Source organism: Thalassophryne amazonica, chromosome 16, assembly GCF_902500255.1.
Source record: "Thalassophryne amazonica chromosome 16, fThaAma1.1, whole genome shotgun sequence".
NCBI lineage: Eukaryota > Metazoa > Chordata > Actinopteri > Batrachoidiformes > Batrachoididae > Thalassophryne > Thalassophryne amazonica.
In genome coordinates, this window is record NC_047118.1 from 71,413,687 (window position 1) to 71,440,324 (window position 26,638).

The 26,638-nt window shown below is 40.1% G+C and overlaps 1 protein-coding gene across 1 annotated transcript in view; it reads left to right on the forward strand.

Moving 5' to 3' along the window:
• Window positions 1–18,040, forward strand: part of si:dkey-27o4.1 — a 60,299-nt gene extending 42,259 nt beyond the window's left edge. Inside the window, exons 3-5 of the mRNA XM_034190373.1 lie at window positions 7,402–7,526; window positions 10,410–13,143; window positions 16,691–18,040. Coding sequence (XP_034046264.1) covers window positions 7,402–7,526; window positions 10,410–13,143; window positions 16,691–17,248 — 3,417 coding nt within the window. The 3' untranslated portion in view covers window positions 17,249–18,040. The remainder of the gene's footprint in view (window positions 1–7,401; window positions 7,527–10,409; window positions 13,144–16,690) is intronic.
• The last annotated feature ends 8,598 nt before the right edge of the window (window positions 18,041–26,638 follow it).

Genomic DNA, 26,638 nt, shown 5'->3' on the forward strand with positions numbered 1-26,638 from the left:
AGGTTTAATTAGGTCAGCTAGGTAGGGAAGTGCCAGTCCATGAATAATTTTATAGGTTAGTAGCAGAACCATAAAATCTGATCTCACTGGGACAGGAAGCCAGTGAAGAGACGCCAAAATGGATGCAATGTGGTCGAACTTTTTGCTTCATGTCAAAAGTGTGGCTGCAGCATTTTGAACCAATTGGAGACCCCTAATGCTAGACCGCGGTAAACCAGAAATAGAACATTGCAGTAGTCCAATCTGGAAGAGATGAACACATGGATCAGGGTCTCAGCATCAGCCTTAGACAGGATGGGAAGAATCTTCGCTATATTTCGCAGGTGGAAGAAAGCAGTCCTAGTGATATTTCTAATATGGAGGCCAAAGGACAACGAAGGATCAAAAATTACCCCAAGGTTCCTCCTTTATCAGTGTGACACACAAGCCTAGGCTGAGTGTTAACTGGTCAAATTGATGCCGATGTCTCACTGGACCAAGAGCCATCATTTCAGTCTTTTCAGAGTTTAAAAGTAGGAAGTTTCTAGACATCCAACTTCTCACTGCTTCAAGGCAATCTTCTAAGGATTTTATGTGAATGAGATTACCAGTAGTTATCGGCATATATAACTGAGTATCATCTGCATAGCACTGAAAGGTAATCCCAAAACACCGCAGTATGTGCCCAAGGGGTGCTATATAAGGGAGAAAAGCAGGGGGCCTAAGACAGACCCCTGAAGAACCCCAAATTGCATGTCACTAAGGTTAGAGGTAGTGTTACTGTACAAAACACAGTGAGAACGACTGGTCAAGTATGACGTCAGCCATGCAAGGGCACTCCCACTAATCCCAAAATGATTCTCCAGCCTATCAAGTAGACTAGGATGATCCACTGTATCAAATGCAGCACTGAGATCTAACAGCAGCAGAAACCGTAGTGGTCTCTGAGTCCATTGTTAGCAGAAGATCATTCATCACTTTAGTGAGAGCTGTCTCAGTGGAATGATATTTTCTAAAAGCAGACTGCAGTGGCTCAAAGAGATTATTCTCAGTAAGACAGTCTACAAGCTGTAATGACACCACTTTTTCCAGAATTTTAGAGCAAAATGATAGATTTGATATCGGCCGATAGCTTTTCAATACACTAGGGTCAAGATTAGGTTTCTTAAGTAATGGTTTAATCGCTGCAGATTTGAAACATTTAGGAACAGATCCAGAAGTTAAAGAAAGATTAATAATTTCCAGCACAATCGGCCCCAGAGTGGGCCACAGGTCCTTAAACAGTTTTGTTGGTATAGGATCAAATAAACAGGTTGTGCTTTTTGTTGATGTTAAGAGTTTCGTCATCATGTCTAGAGAGATACTATCAAATTCTGTAAATCTAGGTAATACCTCAGTAGAGGCGCCCACCTCAATAGCTGGGTGTAGTGGCTGGGTTAAGGCATGCTGGGATATGTTCAACCTAATGTCATCTATTTTCTTCTCAAAGTAATCTAGGAAATCTTGTGCTGTAAAAGGAGAGCGAACTACAGGTGGTTGTCCAGGAATAAGTGTGGCCACCATGTCGAACAAGAACTTTGAGTTATGCTTGTTTTTGTTGATCAAATCAGAGTAATAGGTCAGCTTTGTAGCCAATAATGCATGCTTATAGTCTAAGATAGCATCACGCCACGCAAGGTGGAATACTTCTAATTTTGAATGACGCCATTTCCGTTCTAGACCTCTTGCTTTATGCTTGAGGTCACGCAGGTAATCATTGAACCAAGGTGACTGCGATTTGGGGGAGTGTGGTTTCAACACAGGTGGTGCAATCATGTTGAGTGTCATTTTGAGCACTGAGTTTAAACTATCCACAAGTCTGTCTACTGACTGGGTATTTGTCAAAAGTGAGGCTAAGACATCAGGCAGTCTAGCTTCTAGTCAGTCTTAGTTGAGGGGTTGATGCATCGCTGCAGTGATAAATAAGGTTGTAGTTCCTCTAAACATGGCAGCGAAACTGTAAGCTTAATAAGTGAGTGATCGGAGACCACTGATGTAAGAGGCATGACCATGTGGCAATACCACGTGCGAGAACCAGATCCAGGGTATTTCCACTAATGTGCATCGAATCCCGAATGCATTGCCAAAATCCTAATGCATCCACAATTTCCATAAATGATTTGCAGAGGGGATCAGAAGGCTTATTTATATGAACATTAAAGTCACCAATGATCAGAATGTTTATCTGCACTAGTTGACAAGTTAGAGATGAACGCACAAAATTCATCTAAGAATTCAGAATATGGGCCAGGAGGCCTATATACAGTGACAAAGTAATACGGCTGATTTTGATTCTTCTGGCCTTGGCAATGCGTAATATCCTGAGCGGAGCGGAGAATCAGATGCTCAGACGAGTTATATTGTGACCCCCAACAGCTAATAAGCTAAACCTAGATTTATAAATAAGAGCAACACCCCGCCTTGCTTCGCATCACGAGGGACATGACTAAATGTATATGCTGGTGGGCAGGCTTCATTTAAGGGGAGGACAGCTGTAGGTTTAAGCCAGGTTTCACATAACCCAGTCATATCTAAGTGATGATCAATAATTAAATCATTAATCAACAATGATTTTGAGGACAGTGATCTTATGTTAATGAGACCCAGTCTAAGGACCTCAGTGGGGTTGACAGTTGAACTGTTTGGGTTTAGGGTGGTTCCAGAGTAGCATATATAAGATGCCTAGAAGTAGGTTTAGGTTTGAGACATTCCACGCATGTTGTAGGTAGCAGACACGAAATCTTTGCTATTACTGGAACAACCACTGAGCCATTCTCAATTTCAACATGATCCAATATAGTAATGGGTATTAAGTTTGCAAAGCATATGCCTGTATGATTTTTATGGACACGTCTACGGGAGCAGGCCACAGTCTCAACTTGTTGAATTTCCCTCCCTGGCAGACAACTGCACTATCACCATAGTGGATTTTCTGCACTAATTTCCCCGCTAAGCTAATGGATCCACATCCACATTTGTCATAAGCCTTGCAGGGTCTCTAATCACCTGCTCCGTGGCCTGCTGTAGATTCCTGCAGCTAGAGTACTAACGGGGACTAGAAGGAGAGAGCATATCTCACCCATATTGGCCTCTCTTCATTGGCTTCCTGTTAACTCTAGAATAGAATTTAAAATTCTTCTTCTTACTTATAAGGTTTTGAATAATCAGGTCCCATCTTATCTTAGGGACCTCGTAGTACCATATCACCCCAATAGAGCGCTTCGCTGTCAGACTGCAGGCTTACTTGTAGTTCCTAGGGTTTGTAAGAGTAGAATGGGAGGCAGAGCCTTCAGCTTTCAGGCTCCTCTCCTGTGGAACCAGCTCCCAATTCAGATCAGGGAGACAGACACCCTCTCTACTTTTAAGATTAGGCTTAAAACTTTCCTTTTTGCTAAAGCTTATAGTTAGGGCTGGATCAGGTGACCCTGAACCATCCCTTAGTTATGCTGCTATAGACGTAGACTGCTGGGGGGTTCCCATGATGCACTGTTTCTTTCGCTTTTGCTCTGTATGCACACTCTGCATTTATCATTAGTGATCGATTCTGCTCCCCTCCACAGCATGTCTTTTTCCTGGTTCTCTCCCTCAGCCCCAACCAGTCCCAGCAGAGGACTGCCCCTCCTGAGCCTGATTCTGCTGGAGGTTTCTTCCTGTTAAAAGGGAGTTTTTCCTTCCCACTGTAGCCAAGTGCTTGCTCACAGGGGGGTCGTTTTGACCGTTGGGGTTTTACATAATTATTGTATGGCCTTGCCTTGCAGTATAAGGCGCCTTGGGGCAACTGTTTGTTGTGATTTGGCGCTATATAAAAAAAAAAAATTGATTGATTGATTGATTCCTAATGTTACCCTCCCTGTACAGCTCTGTCTATGTTCGCAGACAAGATGGCGGCGCCTTCCCCAGTAGGGTGGAGGCCATCCGGCATCAGCAGGCCACAGCGGCCCCAGAACGAAGGCCAGTTATCAATAAAGCTAAAGCCTTGCTGTTGACAAAACTGCGCCAGCCACCTATTTAATGATGTCAGCCTGCTAAACACCTCATCAGTACCCCGGGAGGATAGGGGACCAGAGACTATTAATCGATGCTGACACATCTTTTTGGCAAGGTCACAAGTCCTCTCTATGTCCATTTTTGTGACCCCTGAGTGCTTCATCCTGATATCATTGGTGCCGACGTGAATAACTATGTGACTATATCTCATGTCATGTTCCTTCATCTGTCTTCCCTTCTGCAGTGTCAGCACCCTAAAATGGGATGCAATGTCAGGAGCTCTGGTCCCAGGAATACATTTAACATCAGCCGGCGTCACATCAGGTACATCCAAGGGGGAGAACCGATTCACAGTTCGCAGTGGTGAGTGTGATCGGGGTGCCACAACCGGGCACCAAGCCCTACGGGGCTTCCTCCGCCTTACCACAGTCCGAAAACCGTCCTCCACAGCCGGCGTTTCTAGGCTGATGCTAATGGGCTCGCTAGCCGGCCCAACACTAACCTCATCTGGAGTGCCCGTAACATCTAACTCCACTGCGCTAAGAAGCTGCTCTAACTTACGGACACGGCTCTCTAAGAGAGCCACCCTATCTTCCAACATCACATAGGATTTATGGAGGGTGTAAAGTAGGTAAAGTAGTGTACTTTGCGCACTAGGAAATTTAAGAGTATAGCCAAGCAAGCACAAGCTAACCAATAATGAATAAGCTAACCACTCCTAAGGCTCACACAGATGCAAATAAATGAATTAAAGTTCACAGCAGTTACACTGAAAGAGTAGCAGAAGTATTAGAAATGTAGGAACAGTAAATATATATACCACTCCTAAGATTAACACAAGAGTAAAGTACTAAGCTAAAGTTCACAACAGTTACACTAACAGTTAACTAACAGAGTATATAAAAAAAACGAATGAAAAAATTAAAATGAGGGTCTGAAGTCGCTAACGCAAGCTAACTGTTAGCAAAAATGCTAGCCGCTCCTAAGATTTACACAGGAGTAAACTAATTACTTAAAATTCACAGCAGTTCGACTGAAAAACTAACAGAAGTATTAACCAGGTAAAAAGAACCAGCTATAAAAATAACGACGGGTGGGAAGGGAGGAGTCGACCTAGCTAGCGAAAGCTAAATGCTAGTGAATGCTAACTGCTAGCGAATGGTAACTGCTAGCGAATTACAACAGGACTATAGTTAAATAACGTTCAGAGTAGATACAATTAATAATAACCAGAAGAGTGCTAAACAGAAATAAAGAAATGTATACAACCGTGTGAAGTTCAGAATAGTGTCACAACAACAAACAATCCGTCGGAAACAAGTTGCCACATCTGTGAGCCAGCATCTAATCTGCTTTGGGCACCAATACCACTGGAAGCAAAACCGTCCCCAAAGCATGATGCTACCACCATGTTTGAAAACTTCACTTTCAGTCTTTTAAACATACCTCTTGTCATTGTGGCCAAATAACTCAATCTTTGTCTCTTCTAACCATAAAATGTCTCCCCAGAAGGCATTTGGCTTGTCCATATAGGCAGCTGCAACCTTCAGTCTAGCTTGAAGATGTCAGTTTTGGACCAGGGGCTTCTTTCTTGGTTGCATCTTCCAGTCACATCTGATGACACCTGGCTGCTGATCAACTCTATGTGAAGGAGATGTGTTGCACTGCATGAGGCAAATGGTTGTCACAACAGATACTGACTGGTTCTCTGACCCCCACCCCCAGACTCCCCCTAATGAAGCAAAATTGCACATTTTAGAATGGCCTTTTATTGTGGCCAGCCTAAGGCACACCTGTGCAGTAATCATGCTGTCTCATCGGCATCTTGATATGCCACACCTGTGGGGTGGGATGGATTGTCTCAGCAAAGGAAAAGAGCTCACTAACACAGACTTAAACAGATTTGTGAATAATATTTGAGAGAAATATGTGTTTTGTGTATATAGAATATGTTTTAGATCTTTGAGTTTAGCTCATGAAAAATGGGAGCAAAAACAAAAGTGTTGCGTTTATGTTTTTCTTATGTATTTTGACCCTGTGGTGATTAGAGAAGATCCAAAATAAATTCAAACTTCTCAGCACCCAGTTCATGATTTTTGCAAATTATTGGTTGAGATAATAATATTGGTTATTATAAAATGACAAATTGGTTGAGCTAATTAATAAATGGAATAGGTTTGACCGTGTTGAATGCTTGGTCTAAAAAGTAAAGGTCAAACAAGGTCATCCATTGGATTCTATGACATACGGCATATGTTACCCTGTAAAGTGATAACTAAGCCTTACAGATGGTGCAAACTACATCTTTTAAAACCCTATTAACTCAACCGGTAATTTGCATAACTTTTTATCAACATTGGAGCAACCTTAACCTTTGACCACTGTACAAACTGAAATTGACCTGTGTCACCATTTTTGCAGTTTTTACCCCATAATTCCATAACATACTTTCATAAAGAGCCCAAACTGTATCTTTTTGCAGTCTTTATGATCAGACAAATGTGTACTTTTCAGTATGATTGGAGTATTTTTAAATGTTGAGCTCCCACCCTGGGATGGCCGCCATACATTTTTTTGTGTAGACCGTAGTATACAATGGCTGGATTTTAAGTGTTGTTTAGTCCCCTTAAGTGATACTGAAATCCTGCCTGGCCCATGGACTATAATCTGTTCTACTGCCAAACAGGCAAAAAGGGCAAAGATTTTATAAGAGCTGCAGCAATCGGACAGGAATGAATTCTTTTAAGCAACTTAAGTTTTATAATATACATGGTATTTGGACCTGACTGCAGATATTTTACCCAGCAGGTGTTTTTAATTTGTTCATATTGTAATGAAAAACATCTAATTTCTTGAGTTTATCAATATTACTGTTGGAATTTCTGTAAAATACTCTATTCTCAGTTGTAAATAAATGGGTGGTTATTGATTTTTTTTTGTGTGTGTGTGTGTGTGTGTGTGTGTGTGTGTTTTAACAGCAACTGATTTATATTTTATTTTTATATTTACATGTTCAACAGATTCTGCATGTTAAAAAACATTTAATGTTCAAATACAAGAAAACTCATGCTGGTGTATTCTATCCCAGAAACCATAAGCAACATCGCACATGAAAATAAAAAAAACATATGTCCATCTGTGCAAATCAGACATTTGATACAGTTTACATCTATACATCATGAGCATCATCTATACTGTATCGTTTTTAAATTTTATATAATTTGAAATTCATTCATATAAACAGATTAAACATTTTGTTTTAACACTATCATTTTCGTGTGATTTTCCGTATTGGTAGCCCTCTGTCCAGGTGTCTGCAGTGGTCTTCAATGCATAGTGGTGTGTGGCATTATTCCAAGTGTCCATAATCTGCCACTGTATATGTGTGTTTTCTAGAACCTGCGTGTCCGCTGCACTGGAGGAGCAGAGTTCTACACTCGATCCTGTACTCGGGTCCGAGGGCGGCTGGGACACAGGTTCATGTTCATTGACGGGGACAAAGCCGTGTCGGGCTCTTACAGGTCAGTGTGAGAACGAGGTAAAGACACAAGGTGTCTGTGAATGATGTTATCACTGTGCTCTACCTGCTTTTGTGTCACTTTGTGTCGTGTGCAGATTGATGTGCCGATGAAGGTGCAGCAGCCCTCTTCACATACCAGACCAACAGGTTACAAAAATAAACGAGTGCACATTTGGTGTATTTACACAGTGACACATTTCGTTTTTGCTGGCTCTGTACTCCGGCACCATGGATTTGATTCAGGTGTTTAAGTGCTTTAAACTTCATGCACACTCTGGATTTACATACAGCGTTATCACTTTGCACCTTTAGCCAGTTTTTATTTTTAGGCTTAAGTTTCTACAAAAACAGTATTCCTCAGAGTCATAGTTAAACATTTTTCTCCACAGAATCGTGACAGAATGTAAAATTCAGAGATTAAAGTTCTCTGGGATTTAAGAGATATATCAGACATTGTCATGTTTAAGCCGTGTTTGACCTTTGACAAAGTCAACACAATGTCAAGCCACTGTGATGTACTTCCAGTGTATGACGAAACACCCCAAGGCCCGTAGTTTGTCTATAAATTAGTAATATGTTGTGCGAACATTCGGTACAAAACCAAAGTTGAGTTGATTGGATTAGAAATGAAGACGTTTCCAACAACTCAACAGACCAACATAGGATTCATTATTCTCATCTTTATTCCTTCCAAACTAAATTTTCACATAAGTGTGAGACATTTGAGCACCAGTAATCTTTGTAAGCAGAGGCTCTTCAATGGTGTATTATACAGCTACGAGGTCTGTCAATAAAGTATAGGTCCTTTTTATTTTTTTTCAAAAACTATATGGATTTCATTCATATGTTTTTACGTCAGACATGCTTGAACCCTCGTGCGCATGCGTGAGTTTTTCCACGCCTGTCGGTTACGTCATTCGCCTGTGAGCACGCCTTGGATGTGTAGAACGGTCGGCGCGCCACGCTCCGAGCTGCTATGACGAGGCACAAACCACCGGATCATTTCTAAACGGATGGCTCTGTGGATACGAGACCATCGTGTGCTCTTTCTCTGGTTATCACAAGAGCTGGACATCAGCCATTTTCCGGCAGATTTCACTTTTAACAAGGGATTTTGTCATAGAAAGCCGCGCGGAGGCTGTGCGTAACGACCGATTCGCTGTGGAAGCGAGACAAAGGAACACCTCCGTTTCGGAGTCTCAGAGGACAAGTTTGGACATGCCCAGCTCTCCACAATTTCTCTGATCCTTACTGGACTGGTAAGCATTGAAAGCTGAGATAGGTCCTTAAAGCAGTCCTTAAAGCTGTAGTAACAGTCCTTATTCTCTGTGAAGCCCGTAAAATTTTCACCGAAAGCCAGATAAATTTTTCGAATGGTTTCTAACAGCTTCTGAAAAAATTCTGATGGAAAAAAAGTCCTTTTCATTCCGCCATTTCCAGACAATGAAAATCCGACGAGGGGGCGGGACCACTCCTTCCCAAGGTGTGCTCACAGGCGAATGACGTAACCGACAGGCGTGGAAAAACTCACGCATGCGCACGAGGGTTCAAGCATGTCTGACGTAAAAACATATGAATGAAATCCATATAGTTTTTGAAAAAAATAAAAAGGACCGTTACTTTATTGACATACCTCGTATAGTACATGGCGAGTGATGTGAAGTGAAGCAACGAGGCTTCTTAACAAATCAATAAATAGATACATTTGATGGTATTTTTGGGGTGGGAGGGCACAGTCCTTCATCAAGAATCTATGATTTACACATTAATTGATTAATCTTTTGAGTATTTTTGTAATTAATTGTTAATGAAGATCATTTCTAATTTCAAACCAAACCCAAAATAAATTCCTCATTTTAATATTCAGTTAAACATCCTTTGAAAGTATTGGCTGGATAAAGGTTATGACACACAAATGCCTACTTAATAAACTGGTAACTCAAATACTTACAGCTTTTTAGTCAGAACTTTATCTTCCTTGGTTAAGTTCAAAATGTAAGAGGTAAAAAAGTGTCTAATCAATGTCCATACATGGACTGTATAGTTCTAATCTTAACACAGCTCTTGGGATTTTTACTGATGTACTGTGTTTGTTTGTTTATTTGTTTTTAACATGACATGTAACTTTTTAAATGTAATTTTTATTTTTGTGTGTGTGTGTGAGAGACTTTTGTTTTTAATTTAGTGAAACTTCTGTTTCACCTTTGTGAGACTTTATGTCCTAGAACTTTTATTTATGTTTTTATTTAGTGGGACTTTTGTTTTTATTTAGTGAGATTTTTATCTTAATTCCATGAGACTTTTGTTTTTATTCAGTGAGATTTGTATGTGTGTGTGTGTGGGGGGGGGGGGGGGGGGTTATTTAGTGTGCACTTTGTTTTATTTTGATTTTGTGTGACTTTTATTCATTTTTTATTTAGTGAGACTTATTTTTATTTGGATTTAGTGAGGCTTTTGTTTTTTGTTTTTAACTTTTGTTTTAAGTTTATTTAGAGTGAATTTTGTTTTTTTTTGTGAGCCTTTTGTTTTTTATTTAGTAAGACAGAATTTTTTTGTTTACTGAGACTTTCGTGTTTATCATTTAATGTGACCTTTGTTTTTATTTTGATTTAGTGTGACTTATTTATTTTTTATCTAGTGTGACTTATTTTTATTATGATTTAGTGAGACTTTTGTTTTCATTTAGTGAGACTTTTATTTGTACTCAGTGAGACTTGTTTTTATTTAATGTGACTTTTGTTTTGTTTTTTTGTATGAATTTTGTTTTGTATTCTTAATTAGTAAGACTTTTTTCTTTATTTACTAAACCTCATTTTTTTAATTTAATGTGACTTTTGTTTTATGTTTACTTAGTGTGACTTTTGTTTTTGTATGTTTTCTGTAGTTTCACCTGGATGTCATCACGGTTGGACAGACATCTCATCACCGTGGTTACAGGCCAAGCCGTGGATGCCTTTGACCGTTTGTTTCGTTTCTTATACACGACCTCCAGCTTTGTTAATCTCCAGCAAGTCGCCACAGATCCTGAACCTGAGCCAGAGCCCCTCCCACAGCCCATCACTGTACCCACCCCGTCTGCTGCTGTTGCTAGAAAACTCTATAACCCCAAATATGCCCTTGTTGCTGTTAGCACCAACAATCGTAGCCATACTGATTCAACTGAACACAATAGTTCCAAAGAGGCGGTGCCAGAAACCAAGAAAAAGCCTGGGAGGAGGGCAAGTAAAGAAGCCGAGATTGAGGCTCCTCCCCTCCATCCTGGATTGATTGATCTTGAGAAGGCATGTTTGATCTCATACCTGCCCACCTGGCCAGAGCCTGACCCTCCAAGTGATGTGATTGGCTTCATTAATGTCCGAGATACCAGCCGACCAGCTCAGGTCCACCTGCAACGCTCGGAGATGTATCAAACCAGCCAAGCAATCAGGTTTAGCTCTCCAATCAACGTGCCTAAGGAGACCCTGCCAGAGGTCGCCACGCCCCGACAGTTAACTGTTTCACTTAAAGATATGCAAAAAGTACTTCATGCAAAATCAGCTGAGCAGAAATCACATGCATCCGGACCAACATCTCTATTGGACCTGGCTAAGGATGGGGAGAGAATACCAACACTCAACACTGAGCACAATCTACTTCCACACAAACCCACCAACAAAGACGAAAGTCACAACACAGCAACTCACCTGAACGCTCACACGACTCCTGAGAGACCTGATGTAAACGGTCTTCTCCTGGATTCAAGCACAAAACACGCTGCACAAACCAAAACGCTTCAAACGGCTGAAAATCACGCACAAACTAACAATGGGCTGCAGGATCCAGGCTTACCCAGTCTTCACCCACAGCAGCAAAGCAGTTCAACAATGACCACAAACTCTCATTCTCAAAGTTCCACTGTAGTTTCTGGAAACAATCCAGGCGCCTCCACGACAGCAGACCCAACTGCCAGTATAGAACCGCTGCCCTCCATCACCACCTCGTCTTCAGTTCCACATATTAACCCTTTCTCTACAACCCTTCATCCTCATGTCACACCTCAACAAGAACATCCTCTTCCTTCTTCATCGACTCCACCCGTCCCTAAACCTCGTACAGTCCAGCTTATTTTTAAGAACAAGAACACCAGTGATGGCTCAGATGTGCCAGAGATCAAAGTCATGCAGGGGCCTCGAACCCTGTCTAGTACAGGGCCATTGACGGAACCTCTAACAGATAATGAACCGGAGACTACCCCAGAACAGCAGAACGAGAGCGGGATCAAAGCACAAAAAGACTTGGATGACACAGGAGGTCTTGCAGAACAAAGGTTTCATCTGCAAGAAGAACAGCACGTTGGAAGAGAGCTGCTGACTGCTAAAAACAAAGTACAAACACCAAGTGATTCTGATGATGCTGCAGAGGCAGACACTGTAAATATTCAAGAGATAATTCCAAGACAGAGAGAGTCCAAGACAACAACAAAGCCAACACAGCCAGGACTGACAGAAACCGAGGTGACAGCAACACCTCAAAGAGAAAATAAGCTTTTGTTGGCTGAAGAGCACAAAAGGCACGCTGAACATCAAATAATATCATACAGTGAGCCAAATCCAGAGGGAAGAGGCTCATTAGTGAGTGTGGACACTTTAGAAGCTACAAAACACAGTCCTGATTTTGCGAACACACAAAAAGGCCATGTTGTAGCGCACAATGCGCATGACGTCGTGTATGTGCAGAGTCAACACGAACTTCCAAGCGTCATGTCGACCACCAATAGCAAAGACAGTGAGCAGATTACCGCACAGGATAAACCGTACAGTGCCGTTCCAGAACCCCAACAAACCACCAAAAGGCAACAGCCACATTCTCCTATGACTGAGAGAGAACGGCGGTCCTTCTCGCCGCTGTCCCGCACCCCAACTCCTGACAGATTATCTTTACATACGCCAACATCTGATTCACATATGACTACACCAGAGTCACAATACAGTACTCCAGATTTCCCCACGCCTGAAGGCAGCGCAGGTTATGTGTCACCCAGAGAGGACGTCACCCTCTCCACCACTTCGGATGAGTACTACGAATGTAGCGAGTCGTCTTATTCCTTTCCTGGTTTTGACAATGTGTTTTACCACAGTAATCGGACAACAGATGACCATGTTGTGGTTTCAGCTGACGCACAATGTTTATCTGCTCGAGAGGCTCCATTTTTCATGACAACAATGGAGGAGGACCACCCAAGTGAAGACAAACGGAGGGAAGTGGGTGTGACGTGGACGAAAACAAATGTGGGGACAGAGAGAAGAGGTTGCGTGGAGGCCAACAGAGCATGCTATCACGGGACCGAGAATAAAGGTGCTACAGAGACGGAAGATAAAGACAAATGGGACCAATGCCAAACTCCAACAAGAAAGAACGCACTCATCTTATCAGTGGAGACACTGATGGATGAAGGAGTGACTGTAGAAGAATCGGACCTCGACCTCAAGGTGACATCCCTCAATGAACTTAAAGACCATCTGGTTTCTGCACAAGAGAAACCAGACGGAAAGTCTTCTGGTGGCGAGACAGTGACGACTAAAGCAGCACTCAGTGGTGCACAAATGAATGATGCAGTCAGAGATACAGATGGACACAAGGTAGGAACTGCAAGAAAGTGACTAACTACATACAGATTTTTATCTCCACCAAGATATGTTTGCACACATCTTTCTGACAACTTGTTACCAGCTTTGGTCAAAGTTAATTTAATGATTTCCATAAACTATCTGAGATGCAATTTTGGCACCATCTTTTTTGGGGGTCATTTCATCTCATCTGCGAGATGATTGATTATCATACTTTCCTGAGTATACAGTGCATCTGGAAAGTATTCACAGCACTTCCCTCTTTCCATATTTTGTTATGTTGCAGCCTTATTTGAAAATGGAGAAAATTCATTGTTTCCCCCTCAAAATTGTACTCATAACACCCCATAATGACATGATTTTTTTTTTTTGCAAATTTATTAATAATAAAGAGCAAAGAAATCTCATGTACATGAGTATTCACATCCTTTGCTCAGTACTTTGATGATGTAACTTTGGCAGCAATTACAGCCTCAAGCCTTCTTGAATATGATGCCACAAGCTTGGTGCATCCATCTTTGGGCAGTTTTGTCCATTACTGTTTGCAGCACCTCTCAAGTTCCATAGTGTTGGATGGGGAGCGTCGGTCCACAGCCATTTTCAGATCTCTCCAGAGATTTTCACTTGGATTCAGGTCTGGGCTCTGGCTGGACCACTCAAGGACATTCACAGAGTTGTCCTGAAGCTACTCCTTTGATATCTTGGCTGTGTGCTTTGGGTCATTGTCCTGCTGAAAGATGAACCGTCTCCCCAGTCTGAGGTCAAGAGCGCTCTGGAGCAGGTTTTCATCCAGGATGTCTCTATACATTGTTGCATTCATTTTTCCCTCAATCTTGACTAGTCTCCCAGTTCCTGCTGCTGAAAAACATCCCCACAGCATGATGCTGCCACCACCATGCTTCACTGTAGGGATGGTGCCTGCTTTCCTCCAAAAATGACACCCGGCAGTTACACCAAAGAGTTCAGTCTTTATCTCATCAGACAAAAGAATTTTGTTTCTCATGGTCTTCAGATGCCTTTTAGCAAACTGCCATGTGCCTTTTACTAAGGAGTGGCATCTGTCTTGCTGCTCTACCATACAGGCCTGATTGGTGGATTGCTGCAGAGATGGTTGTCCTTCTGGAAAATCTAGTAAGAAATGAACACTTCTAAAAATTACACTGCTGTTTTTGGAACCTAATAACACCACAGAAGTGATTTACAACACATTTAGTGGATGTTAGCCTGGTGACGTCACAGGCTGGTAGCTAGCTGCAAACTCGGTTTTGTTTATGTGTAAATATAACGTTTTTTCATATATTATGTTAAAGCTAGCGAGAAATAAACACTTCTAAAACTCTAAATGGATGGATGGATGGATGGATAGCTTTATTATCATTGTCATTACAACAATGAGATTGCCACACTCACATTCCACAGACAAACAGCAATTAATCCACAATTATTACTTGTTTACCGTAATAATGGCACACATCAGAACACATATTCATTTGACATTGTTTATGTGCACTAAACTTGAAACAGTCCATTTTCCAAATTGAGGCGATATGAGTGTGTGGTAGCCGCTGCAACTGGAGTCGCGCTGCCTGCCAGCTTGGGAAGAACGGGGGCCTGCCGCAGGGGGGGCAGGAAGGGAGGTGAAAGGGAAAAACTGGAGCATGCTTCAGTCCATGTGTAAGTCAGTTTATTGTGTTTGTAGGTTGAGATAAGAATGGAGCCGAATAATCTCACCAAGGCCTGAATAAATTCCTCCGAAGGTAAACAGTGGACAATTTGTCCTTGAGGCTAAATAAGCCTGGAGTGTTGTAGCTGAGCAGTGAAAAACACTTTTAACAGTTCCACTTGAACAGCCAAATCCCAATTATGAATTTAGAATATTCCTAATTATGAATTAAGAATATTCACTGGCCTCCGAAACCTTCAGCTTCAGCTGCAAGGCACGCATCAGCTCCAAGGTGTCATCGAATTTGTGTCTGAGTTCAAGAGTCATCGCAGTCTGAGAATGCACTGCCTTGCCAACCTCGTTAATCATGACGGACAAGTGAGGGCCCGTGGTTCTTGATGCCGCTGTCTTGCCAATTTTCCGGTAGATCAGGGCAGCACATAAGCCAAAAAGTACTAGCCCTGCTGCCATGAGACCAAAAATGAATAAATCCTCGACGTCCTCAACGGAAAAAGGTGCCAAGCATGCAACACGCCAAGACCCCCAGGAGTCGAGGACATAGCCCGCAGGATACGTTCCATCTGGGCAGGTAGGATCCCCCGGTCCTGACGTTCTTGTAGAAAAAATGGTGTCAATAGTGTTCAGAGACCAGCTGATCAATTCCATGGTTAATCCAATAGTAGTCCAATAGATCCAGAATCCAATATAGTTTTGAGGAATTCACAGTCTGGTGAAGTAGGGACTTGAAGGTTAAAGGCAGAGAGATAAGGGAGAGTGGAGGAGATGCGACCGCCCTCGTCGGAGTCCCAAGCAAGAAATGCTGTTTATGTAACCTAATAACACCTCTAGACTGACTTACAAGACCTTTCGTGGACGTCAGCATGCAGGCTAACTTCCGCTAACTCAACACTAACTTCTGCTTTTGTCAAAAGCTCTCTCTCTCTCTCTCTCTCTCTCTCTCTCTCTCTCTCTCTCTCTCTCTCTCTCTCACACTCACACACACACACACACACACACACACTCATCTTCAACCACTTAGTCCAATTAAGGGTCGTGGGGAGCTGGAGCCTATCCCAGCAGTCATAGAGCGCGAGGCAGGGTACACCCAGGACAGGACGCCAGTCTGTCACAGGGCCACAAACAGACAAACAAACACAGTCACGCCCACTTGCACACCAATGGACAATTTAAAGATTCCAATCCACCTAACCAGCATGTCTTTGGATGTGGGAGGAAACAAGAGCACCCGGAAGAAACACACGCAAACATGGGGAGAACATGCCAACTCCACACAGAAAGGCCACAGGTGGGAACTGAACTCATGACCTTCTCGCTGTGAGGCAACAGTGCTAACCACTAATCCACCGTGCTGCCCTTGTCAAAAGCTCATAAATATAAATATTGTTGATGACTGATTGACAGAGGGGCTTTATTGACCATGTACAAACTGGATCTTAATAATTAATGTCAGTAACAAATGTATCATTTTATATATATATATATATATATATATATATATATATATATATATATATATATATATATATATATATATATCTATATATAGAAGACAATGCTCATACGGCCAAGGGTATTTTAGCATTATGTTATATTTACAGACTGTAAAAGTCATCTTAATGCAGTCAAACTCCATTTAATAAACCACTGTAGGTGTAGCACACATAAAAAGCAATGCAACATGCTGCACAATGCTGTCTCTATAAAACAAGAAGCAGAAGGGAGTAGGTGTTGAAGAGACTGTCGTGGAAGCGACAGTCAACAGTAAGCTCCAAACTGTAATAAACATCATTTCTACTGCTGTTTCTTCTCCAGGTTTCTGCTCTACTGGGTTCTTTTTGTAGTTATCTTTATTTTTTTCAATACCTCTTTCTGCAGACTAGTCCATCAAGGCTTGAACAAAATCATCAACACCAGCAGGAGAGTTGTTCAAACAAGCCACCCAGACCGCCTCAGCCCTCCTCAGCTGCCCAATCTCATCCATGCAGAAATCCTTATCTGAACCAGGCTTTACATAGGGTGCTTCACAGCGGCTTACAGGTTCCAGACAGCACCTCATCTCCTTCCAGACCACTCACTCCAGTGAGGGTGGAAACCAGTGCAACTGAGCGAAACCAACCTAAGGCCTCCCAGCACCAGCAGGGTGCGCTCTCCCAGCAGGGTCCAGCAGCACAGAGCAAAGCAAGAAGCAGGCAGTCGCAGAGCCATGTGCCTTACCCGAAACCTTTGGCATCCTTCCTCCACACGCATTCCAACGCACAGTCTGTGTCCTCACATAACCAGGTGGAGTCTGCTCAGGAAGCACCTGGACAGGAAGACGGAAGGACTCTTCAGTTTGGCATCAACTTAGGTCGACTGTACGGCCTTAAGGGCCTGAAGGCCAGGATTAGCAAGAAAAGCAGCGCCAGCGCTCCAGGGCACGGACACACGGGTTAGGTATCTCAGGGAAACACGCTCACCTGGAATCAGTTTTTATCATGTATAGATAGACCACAAAATAAGTTTGTGGAGTACTGGCAACATCAGTACCTTTGTTTTAATCTTAGATGATAACTGGGAAGAAAAAAGTCTTTATGAATTTACACCCTGATATTACATTTTAACTTGTCCCATTTACAGGCGTTATGTTTGTATATTTTCAACTTGCTGCATAAAGACTCAATAACCCTTTAGTGGATACACAATAGGGACACATTTTGTGAACATTCTAAATGATGTGTGTAATGAAATGGAGCTCCTCAGAACAAGGACAAAATAGTTCTCATCTTTGTTTCTGGACACTATCACACGGTTTCATCAGCGTCTTCTTTGATTATTATTTATATACGATCATCTGCAAAGCTGTCAGACAGAAAGGACTGGGACAGACTGAAACATTCTATCTGACGGGATAGAATCTGACGTTTGCACCAACGATGCCTTCATAAGATTGGACATGTTGAGATGAACTGTACCTTAAATTATAACTGTCAAATCACATGACAGGTTTGCTTTAAAACCAGCTCATTTTACTGCGAGCTTTTTTTTTTTACACTAATTTTTTTTTATGCATTTTAACTAAACGAAATATGTTAAACCAGAGGCGGCTAGAGCAAAGAATTCTAAGTTGGGCTGCACACATTCCATGAGTTTCTGTAGCCACACCAGTAACATTCAATGCAAACTGCTAGGAATGCAACCAAAAAGCTAAAACTCAAACTAAACCCTGCATTGAATCCATTTTTTTTTGCAACCTAAATATATATATATATATATATATATATATAATTTTGAACCATATACACGACAAACACGTCACACCCGTGTTAGATATATTAACAAATTAACTTCAATAAAACACCTGTCAAACTTTTTCATTTGGGTCATTTGGTATTTCACAAGATTTCATTGAACTTCTTGAAAGTAATTAATTTACAAAAATCTGTTATATTGTGTGTGTGTGTGTGTGTGTGTGTGTGTGTGTGTGTCATATAATGAATGAAAAAGGCATATTTTAGTTTTCAACAAATATTGCAAATGCAGCTTGAAGAAACTTAAAGTATACCCATCGAAATTGCTTTAAATTAACTTTTTAATGTCAAATTTGTGCCACAAATGGCATTACCCACACAGCTAAGAAAATCAAATATGAATCAAATATTAGTGAGCACAATTTTACACATGTAAATGCTATTACGATTATATATTACAAGCATTTTTTTTATTTAAAAATCTCTCAGTAGGGTTTGTACTCTGTTGCCCTCTAGTGGTATAAGTTAATGCTGTTAATGTAAACGGTAAAATGTCAATAGCTGAAATTATTTCCGTTAATCAAGCTGGTGTCTCAACAGAAAACAACTAACTTTTTAAATTTATTTATTTTTGAACATCAGGAATTGCCTAATATTTTCATATGACTTAAGTTTCGCTAGCCTTTTTTTTTTTTTTTAACAATTATGAATGTGTGAATTCCTTCTTTTAATAAGACGCTGTGAAACACATTTTACAAATGTGTGAATTCTTTCTTTCATCAAAGGCTCATCTTAAATGCCTATCATAAATGTGTGGTCATGTTAAACACCTTATACTCTAGGTACTAAAAGCTGCTGTGTGTCAAAAACGTTTTATGTTATGACACGCTAGTTGAATTGTGATATTTTTCTCCACTTGATGTTCTTGCAGTAGCCAAAATGTAAACATAGAAATGGCTCACATCATTCAAACCCAAGATGAATGTAAGAAAATACTAGTTTATATGTAGTTTCTAATAGATGAATGGGATTACTGACACACTGTGTTTCTGTGTAACTGCACATTAACAATGAACTGTAGTGTTTTGATTGATGACAAATGTCGGCTCAGTATTTTTACTGTTACATTTTTTTAGTAGGAAGTTATTTATTTATATATAAGTACTGTGCAAATGTTTTAGGCATCTTTAATGCATCATAAATGCATTAAAAAATTCTTAAAACTGAATAAATATTCATAAATAAATGAAATGTCTGAATTTCAACTGTAATTATAATCAATATGAAAACTGGGGTTCTATCGACTTGTGATTTTTCGGTATATAAGTTGCACCAAAGTATAAGTCGCAGGACCTCAAAAACTATTTTAAGACAACATGACTTGAAGTATGAGTGTGTTTTACAATCAATTTAATAATGCATGTTCATTTATTGTACTGGCCAGTACACTTGCAAAGAAATTATTATTATAGAATAAAAAATATAGCTCAAATATTAATTTTTGTTGGAACTGATTTTGTGGGAATTGGGGGAGGGGCATCAAACACTCCTTTTATTATAACTCCAGGATGACTAAAACCTTTGCACAGTACCGCATATGTGTATATACGAGTGTATATATATATATATATATATATATATATATATGTGTATATGTATATATATATGTGTATATGTATATATATATATATATGTGGGTGATTCTTTAACTATGGGCACTATTGGCCTTGTAAATGTAATTTCCACCACACCATTGCCTTACAATATAAAGCGCCTTGGGGCAACTGTTTGTTGTGATTTGGCGCTATATACATGTGCTCTGATGTCACTGTTTATCTTCATAGAAACTACCCAAACAATCTTTCATACAAACTGTTTAAAGGGACATTACAGTGTTGTGGTGGAAATTACGGCAATAGTGTGGGACAACTACATTTTGTTTAAAAAAAAATCACAACAGTTGTATGACATTGAAAACCCCAATTATGTTTTGATTATTTTACTGATATTTTATTCAGAGATATTTTAAAACATTAGAAAAAACTTTTCTTTACCATTCATTTTTATCACTGAAGATCAAAAGTCTGGGTGTGGGACAAGCACAAAACGGAAATATTTGCATATAATGATGCTGAAAAAAGGTGAAAAAGTCATCATAGACTACTAGAACAAATTTCTTAACACACTTTCATTGTAAAGATAACTATAAAAGTGTGAAATTTCCCGTTTTTTCTGTTTTTCATACAATATGATCAAAAGACATAAGTGCCCGTAGTCTAAGAATCACCCATGTATGTATGTGTATATATATACTGTATATTTGAAGGCTTCAGGTTATTGATTTGTTCTTTGTTTACTCCAAAATCCATTGGCATTGAAAAAAGCTTTTTCCTGGGAGACAGCGTCTGCAGTTATCTGCAGATGACATGACACAGAGAGGCCCGAGGACAGACAGAGGTCCTGATTATTACGATCACGCGTGCCTTTTAATTCTCTGAAGGAAAGTGAAAATGTACAGCACTGCTATATGCACCACAAAAAAACCCTCAAACTGTCTGTGGATTAACAAACAGACAGCAAAACTAAAACTAAAATACTCAACAAGATACAGATGGGGCCATATATAGTTGGACATTGTTTTTTTTAGCTATTTGTCAAATGTTATCATTGAATAAAGATAAAATACAAATGGAAAATATGTAGATTTAAAACTTTACGAGATATGTGTTTTGTCCTAGAGACAGTCCTTTCTCCTGTAACAACCACTAGTGCAGCAGGTAACTGAAACAATCCTTCAAATGGTGATATTTTATATTGAAAACTACACCACACTATTTGTTTGATCATAAGGACTCCAAAGGGTATGGTTTGGACTATCTATGACTGAATGTTATGTAGTTATGGGGTAAAAACAACAAAATATTGTGACAAAGGTCAATTTCAGTTTGTACAGGGGTCAAAAAGTTAAGTTCTTCAATTTTGGTAAAAGTGATGCAAATTATTGGTTGAGCTAATAGGATTATTAGTTTTGACTGTGTTGAATACTTGGCCTCCAAAGTAAAGGTCAAACATCCATCCAGGTCCATTGGATTCTATGACATGTATTACCTTGTAACACAATAACCAAGCATGACACATAATGCAAACTATTAACTAGCTGACCTATTAACTCAACCTATAATTTACATTAGTTTTACTAAAATTGGAGCAACTTAATGTTTTGACCCCTATACTTCCTGAAATTGGTCTTTGTCACTATTATTGTTTTTTTACACTATACTCCATTAAACTCAGTCATATATAGACCAAACTATACCTTTTTGGAATCTTTATGATCAAATAATGTGGTATAGTTTTTAATATGATTGGAGTATTTTTAAATTTTGACCCCTGTTTAACACTTCATTGACCCCTACCTGGCCAGCTATTGAAAATGTAAGTGGCCAGTTGGCTTGTTCAGAAGAGGAATTTCTAAGGAGTATTTGTGCCAAATTTGGTGCTTGTATCACCATTTGAATGATTCCTCTGTAAATATTCTGCTGCATTACACTAATTCCATTGGGTTTGATAACATAAACTCAACAACTCTTCCTTGACCCAACACAAAATTCACTGAAATCCTGTCATTGTCCTACAAACACACAGAGATAAATTCAGAGGTCTTGGCCTCAGCAGTAGGAGCACTCGGAGGAAACTACATAAAACTGATCAATGCAAAGATTAGCTTCCCCAACCATAAAGGCAGAGGTCTTGAGACCTTTGTGACATCATAAGGTAGAAATTAAACTCTGAAATCTGAGTGTCACAGGCTCTATAGTGGCACACCTTAAAATACCAACAGGTTATGTACCGAACTTTATAATGTCATAAATGTTGAAGCATCATACCACTAAAAAAAATAGGATCTCTTCCAAATCTGCCTGAAGACATTACAAATTCTTCTCTGACATGCACGCTGATGACAAGTTATCGTGTTTCACCAACACACAGATGAACTCATGAGCTCCGCCCTTTTGCTATCACAAGCAGAGATAAAAAAAATCTATAAATATATAATGGTGTCTGGGGAACAATGAATCTTTGAACATGCTGAATGGTAGTTAGTGTCCTCCTTCCACAAACAGGTTTATTTGACGTGTGTGCATCAGTAAATCTTCACAAATCTGTTTCAAATCACTTCTGTGACTGTAACATTTGATTTTAGAGTAGATTTCCCAGCATGTTGAGAAATGTGTTTGCGTCTGTGTGTGACGTGTGTTTCCATTCTATTAAAAGATGAGTTATTAGAAAAATATCAATTAAAAGTCATAATTATTGAGTTACTTACAAATAACATCATGCAGAAGAGAGATAAATGCTAAAGAATCTGCTCAAGTTATCACAACATGTTTTAACTTTCACCATGATAATAATGTGCTTTCTGCTGTTACATAGAGAAGCTTCCTTATGTTGTCATATAAGATGCAGCAGCTGACTTGGTCAGAACTGCCTCTACACCAGATCCTAACCTCTGGGACACCTGTTAGCTCATTCCACTCGTGACGCAGATACCAGCTGTGGGGCTGGGCCATACAGTCTGGATTTCACTGTCAGTCAACTGTCAAAGACAACATGAGCCACATTTGGGTCCGATTACTGCAAAACTACCTCATCCAGTCCAGCCGGCAGCATTCTGGTTCAAATGCCAAAATTGTAAAAGACTCTGCCCTGGGTCAACTTGACGCATCTGGGAAAGTACTGAGGCACCCAATGGGATTGATACGGCCAAAGAGAAAAATCCTCCATTAATTCAACTTGCATCATGTTCAACTTCACCCTATTCCTGAGTTTGTTTAATTCAGTGTGTTTCTGCTTTTAATGGTGTGAAAATAATGAAATCCTTACATGATATCAACAAAAACATTCTATTCATTCAAAAACTGTAACACTAAACAGAAACTGAGGGTACAACCAGGGATTGGTGGGTTTCCAGACTGACCTGAGTTGCATCTCTGCTTTTTGCAGATGATGTGGTTCTGTTGGTTTCATCAGACAGTGACCTCTGATGGACACTGACCAGCTTTGAAGCTGAATGTGAAGCAAATGCACTCAGAAATATTTACCCTAACTTTTAAGATTTTTGTAATTTTATTACATGACTAATTCCCATTTACTTTTTTAGATAATTTTAATACAAACCTACCAAATAAACCTTACATGATGCATATTCATTACTGTAATAAATCCTATTTATTTGAAATGTATAATCCACAGCTTTATGTATTTAGTATTAATAAAATATAATTACTCTAAATCAATAATAATGACAGTATTTATTTGAAATGCATAAAGTATATTGTCTGAATTGCATAATTATGTTACCTATACAAGATAAATGGCATAGGTAACATAATTATTATGCAATTCAAAAATATACTTTATGTATTTTAAATAAATACTGTCATTATTATTGATTTAGAGTAATTATATTTTATTAATACTAAATGCATAAGCTGAGGATTATGCATTTCTAATAAATAGGATTAATGAATAGGCATCATGTAAGGTTTATTTGGTAGGTCTGTATTAAAATTATGTAAAAAAAAAAGTAAATTGGAATTTGTCATGTAATAAAATTACATAAATCTTAAAAGTTAGGTTAAATATTTTTGTGAGTGTGGGATGAGGATAAGCACCTCCAAATCTGAGACCATGGTCATCTGTTGGGAAAGAATTATTGCCCCAAGTGGAGGAGTTTAAGTATCTCAGGGTCTTGTTCACAAGTGGAGGTAAAATGTAGCTTAAACATCGATAGATGGATTAGGGCTGCCTCTTTTTTTTAATAGTGAAAGAAATTAAAGCTGAACCAGAAGGCGAGGCTCTCAATTTATCACTTGATTTACATTCCCATGCCCCCCTTTGGTCATGAGCTTTTGGTATTGACAAAAGGAACAAGATCAGAAATACAAGTGGAGGAAATGACGTTCCTCCATTAGGTGTCTGAGCTTATGCTCAGGAACATAGAAGTTTAAATATCATGGAGGGACTTGAGTAGAACTGCTGCTCCTCTGTATCGACAGGAGACAAGTTGCTTTGGGCATCTGGTGAGGATTGTCTTCCTAAGGAGGTCTTCCAGGCACATCCAAGTGGTAGGAGGCCCCAGGAAAGACCCAGGACATGGTAGAGGGATTAAATCACACCTCAGAACCCCCCCAGGAAGAGTTAGAGAATTCGACCAAGGACAGGGAAGTGTGAGATGAGCTGCTCAGTCTGCCACCACCATGACCCATACCAAGATAAGCAGCAGAAAATTAATGAATTAATTAATTAACATAACGAGGCACAATGTTGCCATACATGTGTAGTGGGATGAAAGTCACGAACAGGATGTGGATCACAGAGTATGCTAACATGCACCTGTGACTTCAGGACGAAGTCAAAAATGGTGGGGAGATGTGTAGTGGGATGAAAGTCCCGGGTCCCAATTGAAAAGACGTTCCCGCTAGCTTGGCTAACAGGGAGTTCCCCTTTGCCTGACCTGGTAGAGGAACGGTCTTTTGTGCGAGCTGCGTGGGTTTGATCCCCACTGTCGTCCCGGCCACGAAGGTCCTGCTGATTCACATGCAACACTTCAGTGGCGTGCACATCGCTGCATCCATCACACTATGTCCTGGACGACAACCACCCAGGCAGACAATCTTAGTTCTTAGTCTTGTTCTAGGACAATCACCAGCCCAGATACTCTGACTCCTCCTTCAAGCTTCTTACTTGCTGCATTCAGAGTATCCATTGATTCCACAGAGATCACAGTATCGTCCACAAAGTCAAGATCAGTAAACATTTCCTCACTGACAAAGGTGCCGTAAGTTGTTACGTTGGCAGCTACTGCTGGCAAACAAACACTGAGCCAACCCTGTTAGATCGTGCACCGCCCCAACCCGTCCGTCACAGCTGGCATTAATCCTCCATCACTGTATCACACTGCCAGTCTGTCCAAGCGGCATCACCATCATACAGTTTAACAACGTCGTATAATATTTTATGCAGCAATAACAAGAAAATAATGTACCACAAAGTTATGGTTTCATTTCATTACATATGTTTCTCACTATAAAAGGGAATGCATTTGGGATTTGGACAGCAGCCCTCGTGGCAGCAGTGAGCTTCTGCATATGTTTTCTAAAGTCCAAAAGAAGCGAGGACAAACACGCTTTCACAACACGTTGCAATTCTGCAAATGTCATCTTCAATCCATGTCAGACACAGATCTGAATGTGACCAAACTTCCAAGAGCAAACATTGCTCTCGGAGCCATCCCAAAGGAACAAGTGTTACACCAGGATGCAAACATGCAGGTATAACACATACACCAAGAAGCCTCTTCTCTTCAAGAAGGTCCTTGAACCCCGAAATGGGGTCACATTGTATAACGCATACACCAAATATGGTGACAATCGAGCCAGTACAACTGAAGTAATCTCGCTCAATAGTGAAATATTACATTGACAGACTGACTTAGTGAGTGGGGCAGCACGGTGGCTTAGTGGTTAGCACTGTTGCCTCAACAGCAAGAAGGTCATGGGTTCGACTCCCACCTGTGGCCTTTCTGTGTGGAGTTTGCATGTTCTCCCCATGTTTACATGGGTTTCCTTTGGGTGCTCTGGTTTCCTCCCACAACTAAAGACATGCAGATGAGGTGAACTGGAAAGTTTCTAATTGTCTCCCTTGCAAAAAAGATCTCAATCTCAATTGGACTATCCTGGTTAAATAAAGATTAAATTCAAATTAACTGGAGTAAGTGTGTATAGAAAATGGGTGGATGGGCTTAGTGACTAACAGCATTTGAATAAATAAATAATAAAATAACCACCATGATTTGTTGCACTGATTGTATGTTTTTGCCGGTTCTATACTATGTAATAATAAAAATATCATCCTGGAAACAGTAATGATCTCCAGTGTAGGTATGTGTAAGCACATCCAAATATATTTTTCCACAGGCCAACAGAAGGCAAAGCCCATCGACAAAGTGTCCAGTCTTATTGTTCTGAGTGTCAAACACAATAAGCAGTGACAGTAAAGCTAAATAATGAATAAAACATCAGATGTGCTTTATAGATTTTTTTTTTTTATTATTTCTGGGTCACATCCAAATTTAGTATGTCATAGAGAGAAGCGGAGAACGAGACGCAGAAAGCAGATTAAAAAAAGAAAGAGCAAGAAACAGAAAATCTGGCTCTGTTATCTGGGAATGAGTGAGGCAAAAAGGCAAGAAACAGAAGAAATTCAGAGACAGAGACAAACAGCACATGATCCACTATGACGTCTGACAGTTTGAAAAAAGGAAAAACACACGCACACAGATCTGGTTTTTGCCATCTGCAGAAAAATCAAAAGAGCTTTTGAAAAGAAAATAAATGACACCCACCCAAAAAAGCAGAGATCAACATGTAATGAAACCAAAAAACATCCTCCACCTGACATTTTAAAAAATGATTATTATTCATTGCTGCTTTGTCAGAATTTTGAGATGCTGTCATTAATATTCCAGGTTAAATTATAAGCGGTATAATAATTCTAATCCAATTACATTTTTCCGCAAGTCTGATTGGTTAAT